The 23,969-nt window shown below is 38.4% G+C and overlaps 1 protein-coding gene across 5 annotated transcripts in view; it reads left to right on the forward strand.

The window, feature by feature from the left end:
- SMAP1 (small ArfGAP 1) overlaps window positions 1–23,969 on the forward strand; it is a 205,467-nt gene that overhangs the window by 78,463 nt on the left and 103,035 nt on the right. Inside the window, exon 5 of one of the 5 annotated variants that reach the window (XM_042939152.1) lies at window positions 11,626–11,706. The exons of the other annotated variants lie outside the window; for them this stretch is intronic. Within the exon in view, the coding sequence (XP_042795086.1) occupies window positions 11,626–11,706 (81 nt within the window). The remainder of the gene's footprint in view (window positions 1–11,625; window positions 11,707–23,969) is intronic. 5 annotated transcript variants of the gene reach the window in all.

Here is a 23,969-nt window from a genome sequence, read left to right on the forward strand (position 1 = left end):
TTCACTCAATTCTGGAAATAAATGAAAAAGAAACAAGGCACTTTATCCTCCCTTACGGCTTTAGTGGCTGTGTCCAGACATATGTATATTAAGACATGGCATTTTAATTGATTACTATCAAGTATTTTGATACCTAATAGTTGAGACCTTACTGTAATGACAAAGTATTGTATCATTGTTTCTTTTTAGTTTTTTTCTGATTAATTTTTCTCATTCCAGTTAATTACAGTTTAAGGCTAATTGTCTTTATTGTTATAGACATTTTTTGGCCTTTGATTCCTAGATTAATAAGCAAGCTATAAAAGATTAATCTTGTGGTTAAGTCATCTATGTATCAAACAATTTGGAGACAATAATTTCATTTTGTATACAAACTGGGTTTTTCTTTTCAGTCCATACAGAGAAGCAATATACTAAAAAATTAATCAAATACTAACAAAATAAGGATATTTTGATCATGAAAAAGTCTTGTTAAAAATGTTTAAAATATCATTAATGTGTATTTTGAAACAAAGACACCCTTGTGTAAGAGTTTGGACTGCATTGAATACAGGAGAGGAAGTCTTTTGAAAGAATGGTAAAAAATTGACAGTATTGAGAATGATATTTATAATGTCCATAAAACAGTCTAATTGTAGCACTATGGGGGAAGGAAAATAGGCTAAGTTTAAAACACAAGTAATATACGTTCATATGAAATTTTAAGAAATCATTTTAGTTTATTTTATAAAACATGGCTTTACATTAAATACCCTTTTAAAAAAACTAAACATTTTTGTTCTTTTTTATTATATCTATATTGATAGTATTTTTTTATCATGACAACAGTTTGGAAAAGAGTTTTATGTAGTAGTGTATAAGAAAACAGTTTTATCTTTGGATGATAGCTGTTGCTGTGGAATTCTGCCCACCCCCCCCCCCCCCCCAATGTGATAATGGTATTATGTTCAGTTAAAAGGATTTCTTCATTCATTAACAGATATGTACTGGGATAAAATATTTAGGAATTGAGTGCCAGGATATCTATAATTCTTTTTTTTTTTAATATATATTTTTTAATGTTTATTTTTGAAAGAGAGAGACATCGTGAATGGGGAGGGGCAGAAAGAGAGAGAGGGGGAGACATAGAATCTGAAACAGGCTCCAGGCTCTGAGCTGTCAGCACAGAGCCTGACGCGGGGCTCGAATTCTGAACAGCAAGATCATAACCTGAGTCGAAGTTCGATGCTTAACCGAATGAGCCACCCAGGTGCCCCTCTGTAATTCTTTTTTAAAAGTTTGTTAAAATTTCCTGCACCTGAGAATACTATTGTATTAAAAAGGGGTCATACACAGTCCAAAGCTTGGCACTTCAGGTGTATGCTGTGTGTGCTCTTCTGTTGTGTTTTGGCTGCTCTTTCCCACTGGTCAGTCCTCTGCAGAACTCCTTGCCTGCAGTGAGGGAGTGTTTGGACATTTAACTAAGTGTGCTTTGATTTGTTTGTTGAAGTAACCCTGGATAAAAAAAGGAGTGAGGAAGCCTGATCCCAAAAAATGAAAAAAGGAAAAGGGAACAACAAAAAAACCCAAATACATAGAGAATCAAAAAACTAAGTCTGATTCCAAATAAAGAGAAAGAAAAAATAGAAAAAAAAAAGCAGAAGAGAAAAAAGAAAAGAATGCAAAAGCCTGATTCCAAAAGAGAGAGAGAGAGAAGGAAATGAAACAAAGTAAACAAATGAGGAACTATGAGCCTGATTTCAAACAAAAAAAGAAGGAGGAAAACAACAACAAAAAGAGTTGTCTGTGGGTGCTTGAGGTTGCTGGCTGTGCTGGACTGGAGAAGAGGCTGGCTGCATTGGCTACGAGTCATCTCACCCTAATAAATAAGCGGTTGCCAGGCACAGAGGGGCGGGGTTTGGTGTAAGTGGGTCCTGCCTCCATTGGGGGCTGCTGTGTTGTTTTCTGAAGTCCCACTGTATTGGTGTTGAGGGGAAAGTGGTGCCACCCCAATCTCTCATGCTGAGACCAGGGGTTTCAACCCCCACTGTTCAGGCAGCCTTCACAGAATAGAGAGGGAAGTCAGCTTGCCCTGTGTCAAAACTCTTGTGCGGTTTTTTTCTTTGGCATGCAGCTGGGATTCAAATCCCAAAGTATTAAAGGACCCCTAGCATGGTGTGGATCTGTTCTCCTCTTCTGGAATAGAACCTCTCTGCCCTGTTGATGAAAGGCCTTTGGCTGGCACCTACAGGGTCTTTTGTCTTGGGGAGGTTAATAAACTCTCTTCCGTAAGTAGTCCAGGAAGGGGACTATTCTCTCCCAGTGCATCCTGGAGATCGGAAATCACTACACTATGCTATTCACTCTGGGGCCAGCTCCCTCCTCCCCAGGAAGACAAACCACAGCTTCTCTCCAGAGAAAGTCATGGACTTGCAAAACGTCAGAGTTTCAGCTCCAAAGGCTAGTTGCAAAAAAGAACTTGGATCCTATTTCTTGCTCTCCATTCAGTCCATGGTCCAGAGAGGTTTTCCTCTTCTGCTAACTCGAAGCCACACTATCTCCTATCTCAACCCCTGTCTCTTTCTCTCCCTTTTGTCTCTTCATAGAAAGTGTTCTCTCCCCTCTGTGGCACTGCAGTCTTTCTCTCCCGCAATTCACATCTACACACCTTATACCTGCCAAGCTGTCTCCCTCAAACTGTGGAGACCCTTCTGCCACTCTGCAGACCAATTTCCTGGATGTTCCAAGTAATTTGACCTCAATACAGCTGTGTTTGAGGGACAAGTAAAGCCCAGGATCTTCCTACTTCTCCACCATCTTAACTTCTCTCTCTCTTAACTCATTTTTTAAATGGTTCGTTGAAACCTGGCAGCTGAGTGTATGTGTGCCTTTCTGTGGAGAGAGAGAACAAGCATGACATAATGTTAACATTTGATAAATATTGGCAAAGTTTATAGAGATATTCATTCCCTATTTTTTATATTTTTTGTAGGCTTCAGAATGAAAAATTTAAGGTGAAGGATTGTGTATTCTTGAGTTTATATTATTCATGTAGTGAAAATTTAGAAAAGTTTACAAAATTCACATTCAACCCAAGGGTTGAATCTATTCATTTATATGCAAAATGATAATTTTTTAAAAGTTTTTATTCTAGTAAGTTTAAAATATTCCTGTTTCACAGTAATCAATCCGTAAGTAACTAATCTTATATGTCACTAAGAATTACATTACATATTTATATCCATTGTCTTTAGTAATGGATTAAACATTCATTCAAATAGTTTCTTATCACTTGTGGTCACAGTCTTCTAGTATACTAAACCAAAAGAGCATGTACCTTTGCTTTTAGAGAGAGTTAATTTCATAGTGAGGATGAGATTAGGTTAAAAAAAACACAAGACAAAGTATAAGTATCTTATATCTAAGGTACTTGAGCATTAGTGCATTTAAGGAATATCTAAGGAAGGACAGTTTGAATACTAACTGTGCTAGTTATACTCTTATAAAGAGATGTCATGAGTGGCTATGAAGCTTGATATGACTGTTACCCTGATATTAAGTGGCTCCAAATTGCTTTACCTTTACAGCTTTTGTGTCTGATTTTTATAGTTTTTTGGTCTTCTCTTGTTTTAGCTGGTATTTTTTAGTGTTGCTGTTATTATTTTCTTATTTTAAACAAGAGTAAGGGCCTGAAGATTGATGTTGGTTCTCTGTGTAAGGCAGTCATTTAATTTCTTAACCCTTTTAAAAAAAAAAAAATTATTTTTTAATTTAAAAAAATATTTTTTAAATATTCATTTTTTGAGATAGAGCAAGCTGGGGAGGGGCAGAGAGAGAAGGAGAGAGAAATCCCAAGGAGGCTCCTCCCTGCTAGCGCATAGCCAGATGTGGGGCTTGAACTCAGACTGAGATCATGACCTGAGCTGAAACAAAGAGTCGGATGTTTAACCAACTTAAGCCACCCAAGCACACCATTTCTTAACTCTTAAAAAAATAAACTGATACATTTCTTGACCTTCTGAAACATAAATATTTTAGAGCATTGTGGCAAAATACAGTACAATAAACTATAGGAAAACAGTGCCAAAGGGTTTTGTCATTTTTCTGTGATACTGCCCCCTCTGCCTGCCAGGCTATTTAATGAGTCTGTGAACTAAGCCCCATAGGAATCCATCATGTAGAGTATGAGAAGCTAAGATGGTACTTCCTTCATACCCAGAGATTTATTTGTAGTCGTAAAAACTGGCTTCAGCTAGCTGTTAATAAATATGGCATCTGGTCATATATACATGGTGCTTCTGAGAAAGCAGGAAGGGATGTATGTGCTGCTTTGTGGAGGGAGCTTATGGTATAGGGTATATGGTTTGAGTGCTGTGTGGTACCATAAGTGTGAATTAAGGAAGGAAGGTTAAAGGGAAAATGCAAAGTTTAGATAAGACAAAAACAAAGGAAAATATGTCCCAAGTAGAAATGTTTTGGTACTACAGTCAGTATTGTTTTGTAGCCTCAAAGAGAAAAAAATATATTTTATTTTACTTTATTTTATTTTGTACCTTTTTTTATTTAAAAAAAATTTTTAATGTTTATTTATTTTTGAGAGAGAGAGACAGACCGTGAGCAGGGGAGGAGCAGAGAGAGAGGGAGATGCAGAATTCGAAGCAGGCTCCAGGCTCTGAGCTGTCCGTACAGAGCCTGACACGGGACTCGAACTCACGAACTGTGAGATCATGACCTGAGCTGAAGTCAGATGCTTAACTGACTGAGCCACCCAGGTGCCCTATTTTTAAAGTAACTGCATGGTGCTGGGCACCAGTGTGGGTGGGCATAGCATAGCAACCCTCACTCATATCGACCCTCAGTACCTCCCTTCCTCACTCCTGAGATCTGTGCTAGCCTCTCATTTTGAAACTAGTTATAGAATTCAGAGATTGGCTATTGAAGTTCCCTTGGATTGTTTCTTCCTTTATTTGTTCATTTCATCATTCAACAAACAAGCCTTGAATGTATACTATCTGCAAGGCACTGAGATTGAAATGACAATCTTTGTTTAATGCTAGCTTACTCTCAAATATTATCCATATGTAATGTACCCGTACAATGAGCTATATTCTAAAGCACAAAGTAGTATCTGTTATAATAGAAGAATAAAACTGCTATGGGAACACAAAACTTAGGTAGCATTAGTTAATTTTCACTGGGAGAATTTTTAAAGGAGGTATGTTTGAAATTATCCTGCACAGAACAGTAGGATTTCAGCAAAGAGAAAATGGGCTGAGTGTTTATAATGCAGAAAGGACATCTCAGGTTGAAGGGACATTTTATCTCATCTGTGCCAAAGTAAGATAAGGAGGAAAGTGAGTTCAGGTATATTATTTGGTATTTGGGTTTGGTGAGTAGTCCATGAAACTGTCTTGTCTAGTGAGTGTAAAAGGGGACTATACAGCATGGGTAGATGACGAGAAAATAAATGTATGAGGAAATAACTCTTGAAAGGCAAATAGTGATTGTATGGAAGATTTGAGTGCCAGACTTCTGTTTTTGAGTAAGGCATGGTTATTGTATTAATTTTCTCTTGTTACTTAACAGATTTCTGGAAATTTAGTGACTTCAAACAGTACAGATTTGTTTTCATACAGTTTTCTGTTGGCTTAGAGTCTGGGCATGGGTTAGCTCAATTCTCAGCTCAGGATGTCACCAAGCTGAAATTAAAGAGTTGGCCAGGGGTGCGGTCTTGTTTGAGGCTCATTGTCTTCCAAGCCCACGATTGTTGTCAGAATTCATTTCTTTGTGCTTGTGTGACTAAGGTCCTATGTTCTTGCTGTCAGATGGGGACCACTCTCTGTTCCTGGGGGCCATCCTCTGATTCTTAACAGTTAACCCCATATTATGCATAGCAGCTTATTTCTTCAAGACCATTGAAGAATTTCTCTCACACTTCAAATCTCCTATTTTAGGAAAGGCCCTGCCCCCTTTTAGTGGCTCACCTGATCAGGCTAGGCACACCCAGAATAGTCTCCCCTTTGATTAATCCATCATTAACTATTGGGATCTTAATTACCTCTGCAAATTTCTAACCTTTGTTATGTAACATTCTAGTCAAAAGAGTCCATCATAATCACAGTCCTGCCCATACTTAAGGGAAGGGCATTATATAAGGTATGTATACCAGGGGGTAAGAGTTGGGGTGGCCATCCTAGAATTCTTACCACAGTGGTACACAATGAATCTGACCTCCATGCTTGTTACTTAATTGATTGAGTGATAGGGGAATTTGAAAAACTTTGAGTAAAGAAATCTGTTCTTTCTTCCTCTCCCCTTCTCCTCCCTAACCAGTAGTGAATCACAACTGGAAGCACAGTGATTGAGTTGCTAGAAGATCTAGCAGGTCTTGAGTAGATGGGGCTGAACTCTGCCATATTAATTGCTCTTTTTCATCAGCTTTTCTCTCTCCCTCCCTGCCTTCTCCCTCACTCTCTTCCCCTCCCTTTTCCACCCTCCCTCTCACTCCCCCACATATATTTTTATATTCACATTATTTATTTGCCATCATAATGATCAGAAACAAAAAGGAAGTCTAGTAGAGCAGTAAAATGTGTAGATAACTGTAGCTATTTAATACTGACTGCTTGACTTCCTTGGTTTTGTCTTGGAGAATAGTTAATAATCTTTGGGAGTTGGTGACTTTAAGATGAGCACTTGCTTGTTCTCGTTTCAGTTTATCTTACATATTGCTCACCTCCTTTTCCACTTCTCATCTCTCAGAAGCAACCTCTTGAACTCCATTTGAATTTGAATTTGTAGCACACAAAGATTTTAATTCTCCTGTCTGAATTTCACATGAAATTACTTTTGTAATCAATTGCCATATAATTGAATATTATATAAGAGTTTAAAAACAAAAGTTCACTTGTTTTGTTATGTATGTGTATGTATATAAAGACTAATAGTTAATACAACAGAAGTAAAATTAAATTCATTATTTCAACTTAGAAATTATTATAGAAGTAATGTTTCTCTATTACTATAAAAGTGAGTTAGCACTAGTAATTTTTTAAGCTCTGTAATTGATGATTATATAGTTATTTAAGATACGTGAGTAATTTCAAGGCTGTGAGTTGCAATGAATTTTAGATGTTTTCTATTAGGGATGAGAAACTTAGGTGAATAATTAGGTAGTGAATTGGGATTAGTATAAAATAGCAGTTTCAAGTTGGCTTTCTTTGTTAATTCTTTTCATTATAATTTTAGTTTCCTCATCTGTGGAATAGAAACGATCATGGTCTCTGTATTTCATAGTACTGTAAGAGTTAAATAAGATAAGGCATGCTGCATTTTTAAAAGGATACCTGGCACACATATTTAGGGTGCTTAATAAATATAACTTATTGTAATGATTATATTGGAGGAAGGTGATAGGAGGTTGGAAGTGACAAATGACTTGAAGCAGGTAGATAATTAAGAAATTTGAATACTCAAACTTAACTATAAGACTTTAGATCACTGGCACAATTTTGACTTAGAGTTCTTTGATTAATCCCTCCATGCTTTAGTCCACCCTTTAATTATGGTCTGCCAGTGACTTGATGTGGCAATTAAAGGACTTGTATTTTGAAAGTTTTCCAAAATCGACATTTCTTTGTTACTTATGCAAAGATTTTCAAGTTAGTATATTAAAATTTAGGCTGCTTCTACATATTTGGTGACTATCATTACTTAGTTAAGTTTTATCAAAATCTCTTAAGTGGCCTATTGATGAGTTTAATTGATGGTGTCTTTTGTATGATTTATTTATTGGTGCAATAAGTGTATTTTCAAGTTTTGTGTCAATTATATGGACATGGGGAATCATACTTTTAAGATGATTTCTGGACTCCTGAAACACCTGAGCTTTGCAGTATATTGAGAGCTCATGAGATAGCCATTTGAGAATTGTTATGATAAAATCTCCACTTGGAAAATATATCCAAGAGTTTCCAAAATGAGTTTGAAGCAGTGTATTGCTAGTGATTAAGCCATAGGGCATTTCCCAGTGGTCTTATGCTTTTCAGTATTTTGGAACACTGGATTTTATTTTATTTTGTTGAAAGAGGTGGTAAGTGGAAAAAAATGGATCAAGAAAATAATGTGATCTTTTCTTGAAAAGATAAACATTTTGCCTTATGGCCTTCAAATATCATATTGGTATTTTTATAATACTTCATACCTTTCCAAATGTATTTGCTCACCTTATTCTGACAGGTGGGAGTTGGAAACCTGTTTTGCCTGATCAGTTTTTCTTTTGTAGGAGGTGAGTTTATGCAGTTGTATTGCTTTAGGAGTTTCTTCACATACAGTTTACTTTGGTGGTGGCCTAGAAAGAACCTCTGGGCTTAAGAATAATTAAAAGAAAGACTCTAACTCATTTCTTCCTGAAGGATATTTTTACTAGGTTCCCACGGTGTATTCTCTCATGGATGGAGGGATTGAACAGGAGAAGGGTAAGGAATAGAGGGACATTCAGTCATAGCAACTGAATTTACTGACACTGCCAATTTCCAGCGAAATTTTCTAAGGTCCAAGTCTTGTTCATTCTCTCTATAAAAATACCACAATCCAGTGAAATGGTGCTAATGTGTAGTTAAAAAATATATTCTGAATTTGACAGTAAATGTAGATAACTTAATATGAGATTTCAGAATAGTATGTTAGCAAGCAGCAAACTTACAAAGGACAACAATAACTGCTGAGATCGAGCCTCTTTTTGGTTCATCCTCTGAGATGCTCCCTTTCTCTTTTTTTGGTTTCCTTTAACATTCAGAAATATTTATATAATGTAATGTGTAGGAACTATATAAAGCTTCTAATTAAGGATATTGAGTGATCCGATTTGCATTTGAGAATGTCATAGTTTGGAGAAGAGTAAGACTTGAGACAAGGAGGCCAGTTAGGACTAATCTAGGTGACAGATGATGGTACTTTCCTATTAGGGTGCTTAGTGATGATGGCAAGAAGTAGTTTTAAGAGATTTAGAACACTCGAGAATATCTAGTTTTCTTTGCCTCTGTATTTTCCCCCCCTGCCACTCCCCCCCTCCTTTTTTTTCTCCCTCATCTATCTCTACGTTCTTTGGTGTCTCTTACTTCTGATTGTCAATATTTGACCTCTGTTTCCTCATTCCTTGCTCATATAATGTATCTTAACCCTGCTCATTGAAGAGAAAAGAAAAGAAAAAAAAAAAGGAGAGAGAGAGAGAGAGCCAAACCATAAGAGACCCTTAAAAACTGAGAATAAACTGAGGATTGATGGGGGGGTGGGAAGGAGGGGAAGATGGGTGATTGGGCATCGAGGAGGGCACCTGTTGGAATGAGCACTGGGTGTTGTATGGAAACCAATTTGACAATAAATTTCATTAAAAAAAATGTAAAAAAGTGAACTTTATTGAAGATAAAATTTATGTGTAGTAAAAGATAATTTAAGATAGAGTTCATTGACTTTTGAAATATATATACCTTTGTGTAACCACCATAATAGAGGGCATATGTAATCTTTCCTTTCTAAAAGGTTCCTTACTGCCTCTTATTTCCCACCCCTGGCCCAGGTAACCATTGATCTCCTTTTTTTCACTTTACATTATATTTGTCTTTGCTGGAGTTTCATATGAATGGTATCATATGTATGTACTCTTTGGTGTGTGATGTCTTTCTTTTGGTATATTTCTGAAATTCATCCCTGTTTTTGTGAGTACTATTAGACCATTCTTTTTTTATTGGCAAATAATAATTCGTTTTATGGGTATACCACAGTTTGTTTATTTGTTTACCTGTTAATTTGTCCATTGATTTTTCAAGTGTCTTTCCTACTGAAAAACTCTCTCTGTTTCTTTCTAGCTGAAACATAGTATTAAATCTTTTTTAGGAGGGAGCATTAAAATGCTTTCTTAAGTTACTGCTATTTATTTTAATGTTTTATTTTTGAGAGAGAGATTGAGAGAGAGAGAGAGTGCAAGCGGGGTAGGGGCAGAGAGAGAAGGAGACACAGAATCTGAAGCAGGCTCCAGGCTCCAAGCTGTCAGCAGAGAGCTCAATGCAGGGCTCAAGTTCAGGAACTGTGAAATTGTGACCTAAGCAGAAGTCGGGCACTTAGCCGACTGAGCTACCCAGGTGCCCCTAATTACTGTTATTTATTAAATAGTTTTATATTCCTACTTCTGAGTTTTAAAAGTGGCCAAATCAGTCAGAAGAAGAACAAACACTTTTATAATGAATTACCTTGAATTAGTAACCCTTGACATGCTAAATATATACCTACTTCTCTTTTATATTTTTGTATTTAGCTATTACAGGATTTTGGGGGCAAAGAGGTCTTTATGGTACAGGCTATCATCTTAAGTGCATTTGTGTGCTTTTTTATCTGTTATTTTGTACATAAAGTGGCAATTAAAGATCTCTAGCAAGTTAATGTCCAATAGGATAAAGTAGCTTTGAAGCCAGAGTTTAAGGTGCCTTTTATCTTTTAAAATCTTTTCTTCTGTGTGTAATTTCCATTAGTAGTTACTAAATGGTTAGTTTGCACAATTACAACAGAGCCAACAAGCAGTGTTCAAGGAAAAAAACCCCTAAAGTTTATGGTCTTGGGTTGTGATTCAAGAATTACAACCGTAACTAACTTAATAACAAGCAAATTGAATGAGGACTTATCTCCCAATGTTATTTTGACATTATGTAATAACCTTTCTGTAATAGCACCTTTTATTTTAAACAGTTCCTTAGAGGCACTGTTGATATGATAGGGCAGTATATACAGATGTCAGTTTTATGGCTCCAGAGATCTACTATGCATTTGGTAAACATATTTCAGTTATATTTTGGCAGTAAAGAGAGCAGGAAGATAATGCTTCCATTAAAGTGATCAACTATGCATGTAGAAATTGGGTAGGAAGATGTGTGAAAAGGCTTTCAGATGAAATGCATTTTCATATATAAATTGCCTCTGCTGCATATATAACTGTCTCATAATGGTTTAGGGTAATTCAGCAAATACAGCACTGGAAATGGTGTTTGTACATACTGATCTTAAAGAAGGAAGTGTATAAATTGCTTTATGATAAGTCCTGCCGCTGCTTAGCTGTTATATTGCATTAACCCACTCTTTTATCCCACACTTTTTTCTTTTCTTAAACAGCTGATTAAAACTAATTAACTTACTATTTCAGCACTGTTTTATTTTCCATTCTTAAAACAGTTATTACAAGTAAAAGCAGAAGTTCATTTGTGTTCTTCTGCTATGTGAAACAATGTGTCTTCATCTTCAGAGCATTAGTATTTCAAAAGTAATGTTGAGTAAAAGTTTACTATCTGAGAAGCTTAATTATTTTTCAGATACTTATGGTATGATCATACCTGAGTACATATTAAATTTTGTATCATAGTGAACTCTGTTTTAAATCACACATTATTCTGTAATAAATACTTACATTTTTAGAAACTTCACATGGGAATTTAAAAAAAGCAAAAATATTCTCTTCTTGATGCATTATTTCTCTTGGTTAACATACTTCTAAGTGCTTTTATATCTCAGAAATAGGTGGGTTTTGTTTTTTCCTGTGCCTGTCAGTTCTATTACCTTCTTTTCATTTTGTTCTTCTGACTTTTCATCTGCATTCCACAGATTTCCTCCTCTGATGCTCCTCTTCAGCCTTTGGTGTCCTCTCCTTCTCTACAATCTGCTGTTGAGAAAAACAAATTGGAGGTATGGTAGTGTTCTAGCCAGCTGCATTATGTAGTGTTCAGTGGTAAATAAGCTTTCTTTTGCTGTGTGTCATAATTTGGGAGTGGTGTAATAGTTGTTTATATTTTGAGTGGTCTCAAGTATTAAATATATTAAATATAACAATTTCTAGAATATTTTCCTATGCCACCAGTAGGATTAAAGAAGTTTGATCCGTTTCATTTCAGAATGACAGATTTATTGATACTATAGATATAGCTCAACATTTAAGAAGCAATTTTTTTTTGTTGTTTGCATTACTACTTTATACTTGTAGGATTTTTTTTATAGTTGCTGTTGAATTCTTTGATCTATTAAAAAAGTCTTTCATTGAAAATGTTTTCTTTAGAAGATTCTATTTTAAGCATTTGAAGAAAGTGTCAAGTTTCTTTTTTTAAGCAATAGTAGCCATCATTCAAATACAGTAATGTAGATAATAGAGAGTTATGACTATGGAATCATCAGTGATAATCGTTAGAATGTGTTTGTGGTTAGAGTGAATGGTAATGATTCCTAATGAGGAAAACATAACTTTACAGAAGTTTCTTATGCAGTATCATTTTTGTGCTGTGATTGACATTCACTCACTATGCTCTTTAATACAGGAGGCATACTTTTGAAATATCTTTAATTCTTAATAAACATTAGCTATAAGGATTAGGATGCATTCTAAGTAGAGAAAGCATCTTGTGAAAAAAACCCTGTGGGCAGAGTGGGTTGTTTAGAGATTTGTAAGTAGATGGCATAGCTAGAACATGCATAGCATAGGGAGAGAAGTGAGAGAGCAGCTCACTTCTGAGCCTTCTGAATGATTTTGGTCTTCACTCTGAAGGCCCTGATACTACAATGATGAACTTTAAGGGTGGAAAAGGTAACAGGATCTGATTTTCTTGTCTTCACATTGTTCCTCATATCTGTGGAGAATAAATTATGTGTTGATGGGTGTGGAAAAAGCTTGAGAACTTGCTTTAATCCATGAATAAAATGATGGGAGCATGTGCTAAAATGGAGGGAAAGAGAATAAAAAGGCGAGTGTAGTTTTAAGAGATTTTGAGAAGATGGAATCCATGGGATTTAGTAATGAATAGATTGTGACGGTACTTTGGGAAGCCTTGATGGCTTCCAGTTTCTGGCTTGAGTATCTCAGTACATGATGGTTCTATCCGGGGAGAAAGGGATACAAGCTGAGGGTGAGGAACAGGTTTGTGGAGAACAGAGGCAAGGGGATGAATTAAAAGTTGGATATGACTGTGGGACATCCAGGTATCTAGTAGGTAGTTGAATATATAGGTCTATAGCCCAGAGGAAAGATCTAGGCTGGGGGAAGTGGGAATAGATAGAGAGGGATTGAGAGGAGGATTAAGATTATAAAGCAGCCCAGGGAGAGTGTGTTGAGTGATAAGAGGAGAGTTCTGAGAATAGAAAGCTGGGTACACTTGAACTTAAGAGTTAGCAAAGGGAATTCACAAGGAGTCTGTAGGGGACAGTTTTAGAGCATGAAGTACATGGTTGGAGTGTTGTAGGTACTTACTAGGTCAGCACACAGACCCAGGAAAGAAGCACTCTAGGAGTATGGATGTTACCATGAGAAAGTGGAAGAATGTCAGAGGCAAATTTTGCCTTTTCAAAATTTGCTCTGAAACTATGCTTTCATGTAAGAAAAAGAGTGGAAATCCTGAATATACCTTTGTACTGTGGTTCCTACCTGCAAGTCTTAGAAAGGAGTGGACATTGGTGTTTCAAGATGGTGGCATAGGAAGACCTGGAACTCCCCTTTTCCCACGACACAACAAATCTACAACTACACATAGAACAATTTTCTCCAAAAAAGACACTAAAACTAGCTGAACAGCTCCTTCACAACAAAGGACAAAAGGCCGCATTGAGATAGGTGAGGCAGAGACATGGAGCCACCCCTGGTGCTGTGATCCACAGGTGAAAGGGATCTCACAAATATGAAGAACGTCCCTGAGGAGTGAGGAGTGAGTCCTATATCAGACACCCCAACCCTTAGGACCTGCACTGGGGAGATGAGTCCGCAAAACATCTGGCTTTGGAAACCAACAGATCTTATGTCCAGGATACCCAGAAAACTGTAGGAAAGTATGACTCTACTCTTAAAGGGCATATGAACAGTGACTCACTTGTCCTAGAACCCAGTGCAAAAGGAGCAAGTTGAAAAAGAAGCTCCTAGACCATATGTGAAAGAGATTTATTGCTTAATTTTAAAGTGTCTGTTAGAAGGACAGGGGTCAGTTGGATCTCTCTTTGAAGACAGGTACTAGGCAGAACCATTTTTGTACTACCTCTACCTTGCCAGTGCTGCTCGCCCTGCTCTTCTACACCCCCACAGTCCCACCCTACCAAATTGGATGGGTTGGTTCTTCCTGGGCTGGTGCTGTCCTGTGACCCTGCTAAAGCCAAGAAACACATGCATTTCATACAGGGGACACCCCTTGAATGCCTGGCTCTGGTGGCCAGTGGGCCTTGCATTTTTGATCCTGACGGAAGTGAAACAAATTGGAGGCACGATTTGTGGCAGGCTATCCCCCCCCCCCCCCCCCCCACATACATAGGGCACTACACAAACAGCTGACTGAAACATACTCTCGGTCTTCCTATGACCACTCCTTCAAAACTAGGAGAGGTCACTATTTTTCCTAATAGAAACAAACGGAGAATTAGGCAAATGAGGAAATGGGAATATGCTCCAAAAAAAAAAATATGGTAACATTTTAGGGGGAAAAAATCTTAATGGCGATAAGTAATTTACCTGATAAAGAATTCAAAGTAATAGTCATAAAGATGTTCATTGATATTGGGAGAATAATGGATGAAGGCAGAGGATTTCAACAAAGAGATAGAAAATATTAGAAAATACCAAATGAAAGTCACAGAGCTGAGCCAAGGAATTAAGATGACAGAATAGTAGGGGGACCCAGTGCTTGCTTTGTCCCTCGAACGCTAGATAAATATCAAATCAATCTGAACACCCAGGAAACCGATCTGAGGAATCACAAAACAAACTGCACAACTAGAGGGAGAGAAGAGTTCATATCATGGAAGGTAGTAGGTGCAGAGACTTGATGTGGTGGAGAAAAGAATTGCCAGTACTGTGGAGGTGAGGGAGCCCTGATCGGGGAAAAAGGGGAGAGAGAGCAAGAGTGCAAGCAGGGTTCAGGGCATTGCACAAGAAAAACACTTCCCCGAAACTATTGACAGGGAAAATGAGAAGGGCTGATTACTGCAAGTTTTTACAAGCAGCAGAGCTCAAACTCTGAAGTTTTAGAAATCTGGGCCATCACTGGGGTGGAGCCTGACAGGTGTACAGGGGCTCCTGTGTAGAAGGAGGGCAGAAGCCCAAGAGCAGGCAGTGTGGTCTGAGGATTCCCTGGGTCGCTCTGGGAGAGGATAGTTCCCCTTCTTGGAGTGCACTTGGGAAAGGTGGCACTGCCTGTCAAGGGACAAAATAGCCGGTGGGTGCCATTGAGCTGCTCCATTTATTAGCATAGAACAGAGGCACCTGCTGAGGGCAGCTAACCTGGATGCTGACTTTTTCTGTGCTATACGATGAATTCCAGGCCCCTGCATGTAGTTGGGAATGCCCTTTTGGGACAAACTGTCACCAGCCACAGGGTGATAAGACCCTCCCCCAGATGATGCATGGGTCTGTGCCATCCCAGGTTACTAAAATCTGGAGTTTTGAAACTCAGCTCATGTACCAGAGATAAAACACAGGAACACTGCACCACTGGGTGGGCAGATGGCTAGGACACAGACAGAGTGAAAGCAGGAATCTGAGGATGCCTGGGACACACAAGGGGAGATTGTTCACTCATCTGTGAAGGCTTCCTAAACAGCAGCGGGCATAAACTTCCCTCTCTGGGGACAAGAGAGTTGGCTGACACCATTTTTACCCCTGCCCATGAGCACAGATGGATTTCAGTGAGCAGGACGGCGCCCATAGTGGAGGCTTGAGCCGCTTACACCAAACCTTGTCCCCCTGAGCTGTGTAGGTGCTTTTTTAACCTGGGCAAGTATGCCTGAGACTCAGAGCAGCAGGCCTCTCCCCCAGAAGACTAGCATAACTGCCTTCCTCTGCCCCCCCCCCCCCCCCCACTGCACACACCCAGTCTCCTGACCATGGAGTGCTGCAAAGCTTTAGCTGTAGGCAAAATAGAACCTAGCCTCTTTTAACAAGCAGACCAAAACACACCTACTTAAAAATCACCACACACACACACACACACACAGTGGACAAGGTCCAAACACTCCCCATTGTAAGCAAGGAGAAACTCTGCAGAGGACTGACCCGAAGGAAAGAATAGCCAAAACACAATAGCACGGTGTACACAGCATACACCAGAACAACTTCCTGAAGCACCAGGCCCTGGACAGTATATGACCTCTTCTTAACATAGCCATTACTCTCAGGAACAGGAAGCATAACAGGCTTTCCTAAAACACAGAAGACAGAGACCTGGACAAAATGTCATGATGGAGGGGCGCCTGGGTGGCGCAGTCGGTTAAGCGTCCGACTTCAGCCAGGTCACGATCTCGCGGTCCGTGAGTTCGAGCCCCGCGTCAGGCTCTGGGCTGATGGCTCGGAGCCTGGAGCCTGTTTCCGATTCTGTGTCTCCCTCTCTCTCTGCCCCTCCCCCGTTCATGCTCTGTCTCTCTCTGTCCCAAAAATAAATTAAAAAAAAAAAAAAAAAAAAAAAAAACGTTGAAAAAAAATGTCATGATGGAGGAATTCATCCCAAAAGAAAGAACAAGAAGAACAAGATCATGGCCAGGGATCTAATCAAAATAGATATAAGTAATATGCCTAAACTAGAAGTTAAAACAACAATCATAAGGATAGTAGCTGGGCCAGAGGAAAGCATAAAAGACAGAGATAAAAGACTTATAAACTAGTCTGGCCGAAATAAAAAAAAATGCTATAGCCAAGAAACAGAGGAATCAAAGAGTTATATAGAAGATAAAAATATGGAAAATAAACGAAGATGAAAAGAAGGAAGGAAAAATATTGGATAACATTCATATCATAGGAGTCCCAGAAGAAGAAGAGAGGGGAAAAAAGAGAAAGTGTATTTGAGGAAATTATAGCTGAAAATTTCCCTAATCTGGGGAAGGAAACAGACTTCCAAATCCAGGAGGCACAGACAACTCCCATAAAAATCAATAAAAGGAGACTAATACCAAGAAATATCATAGTAAAATTTACAAAATACAGAGATAAGGAAAGAATTCTGAAAGCACTAAAGGGAAAGCAATCCCTAAACTGCAAGGGAAGACAAATAAGGTTAGCAGCAGATCTCTTCATAGAAACTTGGCAGACCAGAAGGGAGTGGCATGACATATTCAGCATATTGAATGGGAAAAATATGCAGCCAAAAAGACTTTATCCAGCAAGGCTGTCATTCAGAATAGAGGAGAGATAAAGAATTTTCCGGACAAACAAAAACTGAAGGAGTTTGTGAGCACTAAACCAGCACTGTAAGAAATATTAAAGGGGACTCTTTGAGTGGGAAAGTCCAAAAGCAACAAAGACTAGGAAAGAACACAGAAAATATCCAGAAACACTGACTTTACATGTACTACAATGACACTGAATTCATATGTATCAGTAGTCAATCTGAATGTAAATGGACTAAATGCTCCAATCAAAAGACATAAGAATGGATAAAAAAATAAGACCCATCTATATGCTGCCTACAGGAGATTCATTTTAGACCCAAAGACACCTCCAGATTGAAAGTGAGGGGATGGACAACCATTTATCATGCTAATGGATATTAAAAGAAAGCTGGATTAGACATACATATAGAAGACAAACTAGAATTTAAACCAAAGACTGTAATAAGATGAAGAAAGACACTATATCATAATAAAGGGGTCTATCCAACAAGAATTAAATCTAATTACAACTAATCTAATTGTAGATATTTATGCCCCCAACTTGGAAGCACCCAAATATATGTCATTTAATAACAAACATAAAGAAACTCACTGATAATAATACAATAATAGTAGGACACTTTATCACCTCACAGTAATGGACAAATCATCTAAGCAGAAAATCAGCAGGGAAACAATGCCTTTAAATGACACGCTGGATCAGATGGCCTCAATAGATACATCAAGAACATTACATTAGCAGCAGGATACACATTCTTCTTGAGTGCGCATTCACCAGAGCAGATCACATACTGGGTTACAAATCAGTTCTCAATAAGGACAAAAAGATTGAGATCCTACCATGCGTATTTTCAGAACACAATACTATCAAACATGAAGACACCTACAAGAAAACATTTGGAAAAACCACAAATACATGGAGGTTAAAGAATATTCTACTAAAGAATGAATGTGTTAACCATGAAATTAAAGAAGAAAATTTTAAAAGTACATGGAAACAAATGAAAATGAAAACATGAGTCCAAAACCTTTGAGATGAAGTAAAAGCAGTCATAAGAGAGAAGTACATGGCAACACAAGTTTTTATGTCAAAAAACAAGAAAAGTCTCAAATACACAATCTAACCTTACACCTTTAAAAGAGCTAGAAAAAGAAAAGCAAGTAAAGCCTAAAGCCAGCAGAAGAAAGGAAATAATATAGATTAGAGCAGAAATAAATGTTGTAGAAACAACAACAACAACAACAACAAAACAGTAGAACAGATCACAAAACTAGGAGCTGGTTTTTTGAAAAAAATTAATAAAATTCAAAAAGAAAAGAGAAAGGACCCCAAAAAATAAAATCACAAATGAAAGAGAGCTCACAACCAACACTACAGAAATACAAACAATATTAAGAGAATATTATAAAAAATGATATGCCAACAAATTGGGCAATCTGGATGAAATGGATAAATTCCTAGAAACATATAAACTGTCAATACTGAAACAGGAAGAAATAGAAAATTTGAACAGACTCATACCCAGCAAAGAAATGGAATCTGTGATCAAAAATCTCCCAGCAAACAAAAGTCCAGGGCCAGATGGCTTCCCAGGGGAATTCTCCCAAACATTTAAAGAAGAGTTAATACCTATTCTTCCCAAATTGTTCCAAAAAATTAAAATGGAAGGAAAACTTCCAAACTCATTCTACAAGGCCAGCATTACCTTGATTCCAAAACCAGACAAAGACCCCAGTAAAAAGGAAAATGACAGGTCAATTTCCCTGATGCATGGTGCAGAAATTCTCAACAAGCTTCTAGGAAAATCGAATCCAGTAGTACATTAAAAGAATTATTCACCACAACCAAGTGTGATTTATTCCTGGTCTGCAAGGATGGTTCAGTATTCACAAATCAGTCAGTATGGTACACCACATTAGTTAAAAAAAAAAAAAAAAAAAAAAAAAAAGGAACCATATGATTATCCTCTCGATAGATACAGAAAAAGCATTTGACAAAATACAGCATCCATTCTTGATAAAAACTCTCAACAAAGTAGCGATAGAGGAAACATACCTCAATATCATAAAGGCTGTATACAAAAGACCCACAGCTAATATCATTCTCAATGGGGGAAAACTGAGAACTTTTCATCTGTGGTCAGGAACAAGACAGGGATTTCCACTGTCACCATTGTCATTTAACATGGTATTGGAAGTGCTAGCTGCAGCAGTTAGACAACAGAAAGAAAGAAAATCCATCCACATCGGCAAGGAAGAAGTCAAACTTTCAATATTCACAGATGACATGATACTCTATGTAAAAATTCTGAAAGACCACCAAAAAGTTGCTAGAACTAATACATGAAGTCTGCAAAGACACAAGGATACAAAATCAACATACAGAAATTGGTTGCATTTCTATATACCAATAATGAAGCAGTAGAAAGAGAAATCAAGGAATCAGTCCCATTTACAGTTGCACCAAAAACCATAAGATACCTAACAATAAACCTAATCAAAGAGGTAAAAAGATCTGTACTCTGAAAACTGTAGAACACTTATGAATGAAATTGAAGAAGACACGAAGAAATGGAAAAACATTCCATGCTCATGGATTAGAAGAACAAACATTGTTAAAATGTCTGTACTACCCAAAGCAATCTGCACATTTAATGCAATCCCCATCAAAATACCACCAGAATTTTTCACAGAGATGGAACACACAATCCTAAAATTTGTATGGGACTACAGGAGACCCCAAATAGACAAAATCAATCTTGAAAAAGAAAAGCAGAGCTGGAGGCATTACAATTCCGACTTCAAGCTATATTACAAAGCTATAGTCATCAAGACAGTATGGACTGGCACAAAAAATAGACACATAGATCAGTGGAGTAGAATAGAAAACCCAGAAATGGACCCACAACTATCTGGCCAACTCATTTTCAACAAAGCAGGAAAGAATATCCAATGGAAAAAAGACAGTTTGTTCAACAAAGGGTGTTGGGAAAACTGGACAGTGACATGCAGAAAAATGAAACTGGACCACTTACACCATTCACAAAAATAAACTCAAAATGGATGAAAGACCTAAATGTGAGACAGGAAACCATCAAACTCCTAGAAGAGAACACAGGCAGCAACCTCTTTGACCTCAGCTGCAGCAGTTTCTTAATAGACATGTTGCTGAAGGCAAGGGAAACAAAAGCAAACATGAACTCTTGGCGTTTTATCAAGATAAAAAGCTTCACACAACGAAGGAAACAGTCAATTAAAAGGTAGCCTACAGAATGGGAGAAGATATTTGCAAATGACGTATCTGATAAAGGGTTAGTATTCAAAATGTATGAAGAACTTACCAAACTCAACACCAAAGAAACAGACAATCCAGTTAAGAAACGGGCAGAAGACACGAGTCAACTTTTTTCCAAAGACATCCAGGAAGGTGTTGTTAACAACACAGGAAGCAACAGAGTTGTCAAGGATTCAGAGAAAGGGGACCCATCTTGCACTGTTGGTGGGAATGCAAACTGGTGCAGCCCCTTTGGAAAACATTATGAAGGTTCCTCAGAAAGTTAAAAATAGAACTGTCATACAACCCAGCAATTGCAGTAGTAGGTATTTACCCAAAGGATACAAAAATACAGATTTGAAGGAGCACGTGCACCCTGATGTTTATAGCAACGTACCAACAATAACCTAATTATGGACAGAGCCCAAATGTCCATCAACTGTTGAATGGATAAAGAAGGTATGGTGTGTATACACACACACACACACACACACACACACACACACACACACACACAGGAATATTACTCAGCCATCAAAATGAATAAAATCTTGCCATTTGCAATGATGTAAATGGAGCTAGAATATATTATGCTAAGTGAAACAAGTCTGTCAGAGAAAGACAAATACCATCTGATTTCAGTCATATGTAGAATGTAAGAAACAAGACAGATGAACATAGGGGAAAGAGGGGAAAAAAAGAGAGCAAGGCAAACCATAAGAGACTCTTAATGGTTTATAGAGAACATACTTAGGGTTGATAGAGGGGAAGTCAGGGGATGGGCTAGATGGGTGATGGGTATTAAGGAATATAGTTGTTGTGATGAGCACTGCATGTTATATATAAATGATGAAATAATAAATTCTACTCACTAAGCCAATTACACTGTATGTTAACTAACTAGAATTTTAATTAAAACTTGAAGTAAGTAGGAAAAAAGGAAGTCACAAAGCTGAAGAGTACAATAACTTAACTAAAAAATATACTAGATGGAATCAACAACAGAATAGGGTAAAGCAGAAGAATGGATCAAGGATCAGTGACCTGGCAGACAAGACAGTGGAACTTGGCCAAAAGCAGCAAAAAGAAATGTTTTTTTCAATGAAAATAACTTAAAGGCCTTATGGGACAACATCAGTTACCCTCACCACCGAATAACAGTCACATTTTGAAGGTCACAGGAAGAGGAGAGCTAAAGGGACAGAAAACTTATTTGGAGAAATAATGGCTGAAAACCTTCCTAAACTTGGGAGGAAAACTACCCATACAGATTCAGGAAGCCCAGGGAGTTCCAAGTAAAAGTCTAAGCCCAAGAGATCTCTGGCAACACATAGGAATTAAAATGTTAAATTAAACTGTTAAAACCTAAAGATAGACTCATGGGAAGATGGTGGAGTAGGAAGATCCTGAGCTCATCTCCCATGGAAACACGAAGGCTGGATCTACATATAAAGCAACTCTCTGAGAATGACCTGAATACTAGCATAATGGCTATTATACAACTAAAGATATCTGTAAAAGACTTGTCAAAAGAGTAAGAAAGACAGGGACATAGTTAGATTGGAAAACAAACTCCCCCCCCGCCCCCAGTGCAGTAATGCAGAAGTTGGGGGGGATATCAAGGTACCAGGGTTCTCACTGATATGTGAGGGGGGAGGGAGGGGTTAAGCCCCATGTTGGGCATCCTTTGCCCCAGGGATCAGCACCAGGAAGTTGAATCCCTATAATATCTAGCTTTTCAAATCAGTGGGGCTTAACTGTGTGAGGGCTAGAGGGCTATGGAGAATGGAGACTCTGTTTTTAAGGGCCTGTAAACAGTTTCACTTACTTGGAGACCCAGCATAGAGATAGCAGTTTGAAAAGTGCCTGGAACATACATGAAGGAGATTGACTAATTTTAGTGCCTGTGCCAGAGGGGCAGGGATCTGTAGGAAATTTCTCCAGCCAGAGAAGCACTGGAGGGCACCATTTTCTTGCTTTCCTTTAGCTGTCAGATACTTACTCTGACATTCGCCATCAACCTTGCTAGCAAACACTCATTTCACCTTCAGGTTCCCCTGTAGCCTGACATATATATCCCTGCAGGCATCCTTCCAGTGGTTACCATCCTACCACATCTTGGCAGGCAGCCTCAGTCAGGACCAGTGCCCCACTAGAAGCACCTTCAACCCTCCCACTCCCACCCAGGGGGAAGCCTTGGCTGGGATTGACACTACTCCATAGTGACTCATGCCCCATAGAATAGGGGACAGCCCTGCCCACCAGCATGGCTGCAATAGTTATGGCTAGGCTTTACAGCAGCCACCCTGGGGATTAACTGCACCTACCAGCATGCCTGCAGCAACCACAGCCAGGCCTCTTAGCCAACCAGGCTGGAGACTGACTCTACCCCTCCACTGTGCCCATAGCAGTAACAGCCAGGCATTACAGCCAGTCCCACCCACCAGTGTGCTCCTAGCATTCATGACCCAGGCACAACAGGGGGGTACATGCAGCCACACAGAGGATACCCCTGAACCACCTGGTTCTAGTGACTGGGAAGCTTGTGTTTCTGGGCCCCAAAAGATACTTTCTACATAAGGCCACTACCTTCAAGACAGAAATGTAGCTGACCTTACTAATATATAAAAACAGACACAGAGAATCAGACAAATTGAACAGAGGAATATGTTCTGAATGAAAGAATAAGACAAAACCTCAAAAAGAGCTAAACAAAAAGGAGTTAAGCAATCTGCCTAATGGAGTTCAAAGTAATAGTCATAAAGATGATCACTAAACTGGAAAGAAAAATGCATGAACTCACTGAGAAATTTCATTAAAAAGATAGAACTACAAAAAAGATTTAGAACTGAAGAATACCGTACTGGGGAATCAGCAGCAGATTAGAGGATGCAGAACAGATCAGTAAGCTGCAGGACAGGGTAGTGGAAATCATTCAAGCTGAATGGCAAGAAGAAAAAAGAATTTAAAATATGAGGATACATGGGGGTGTCTGGGTGGCTCAATGAGTTAAGCATCTGGCTTTGCCTCAGGTCATGATCTCAGTTTATGAGTTCAAGCCCCACATTGGGCTCTCTGCTGTCAGCACAGAGCCTGCTTCAGATCCACTGTCTCCCTCTCTCTCTGCTCCTCCCCTGCACTCGTATGCGTTCTCTCTCAAAACTAAATAAACATTAAAAACAAACAAACAAACAAACAAAACACCCAGGATAAGTGAAGGAGCCTCTAGGACAACATCAAGCATACTAAATTCAAAGGAGAAGAGAGAGAAGAGGCAGAAAACTTATTTGAAGAAATAATAGCTGAAAACTTACGAAATCTGGGGAAGCAAACAGACATCCAGGTCCATGGAACACAGAGAGCCCCAAGGAAGATGAACCTGAAGAGGTTCACACCAAAACACATAGTAATTAAAATGGCAAATGTTAAAGGTAGGAACTTCAAACCAGCAAGAGAAAAGCAGTTAGTTATATACAACAGAATACCCATAAGACTGTCAACTAATTTCTCAGCAGAAAGTTTGTAGACCAGAAGGGAGTGGCATGATATA

This window comes from Panthera leo, chromosome B2 (genome assembly GCF_018350215.1).
Source record: "Panthera leo isolate Ple1 chromosome B2, P.leo_Ple1_pat1.1, whole genome shotgun sequence".
In the NCBI taxonomy this organism is placed as follows: domain Eukaryota; kingdom Metazoa; phylum Chordata; class Mammalia; order Carnivora; family Felidae; genus Panthera; species Panthera leo.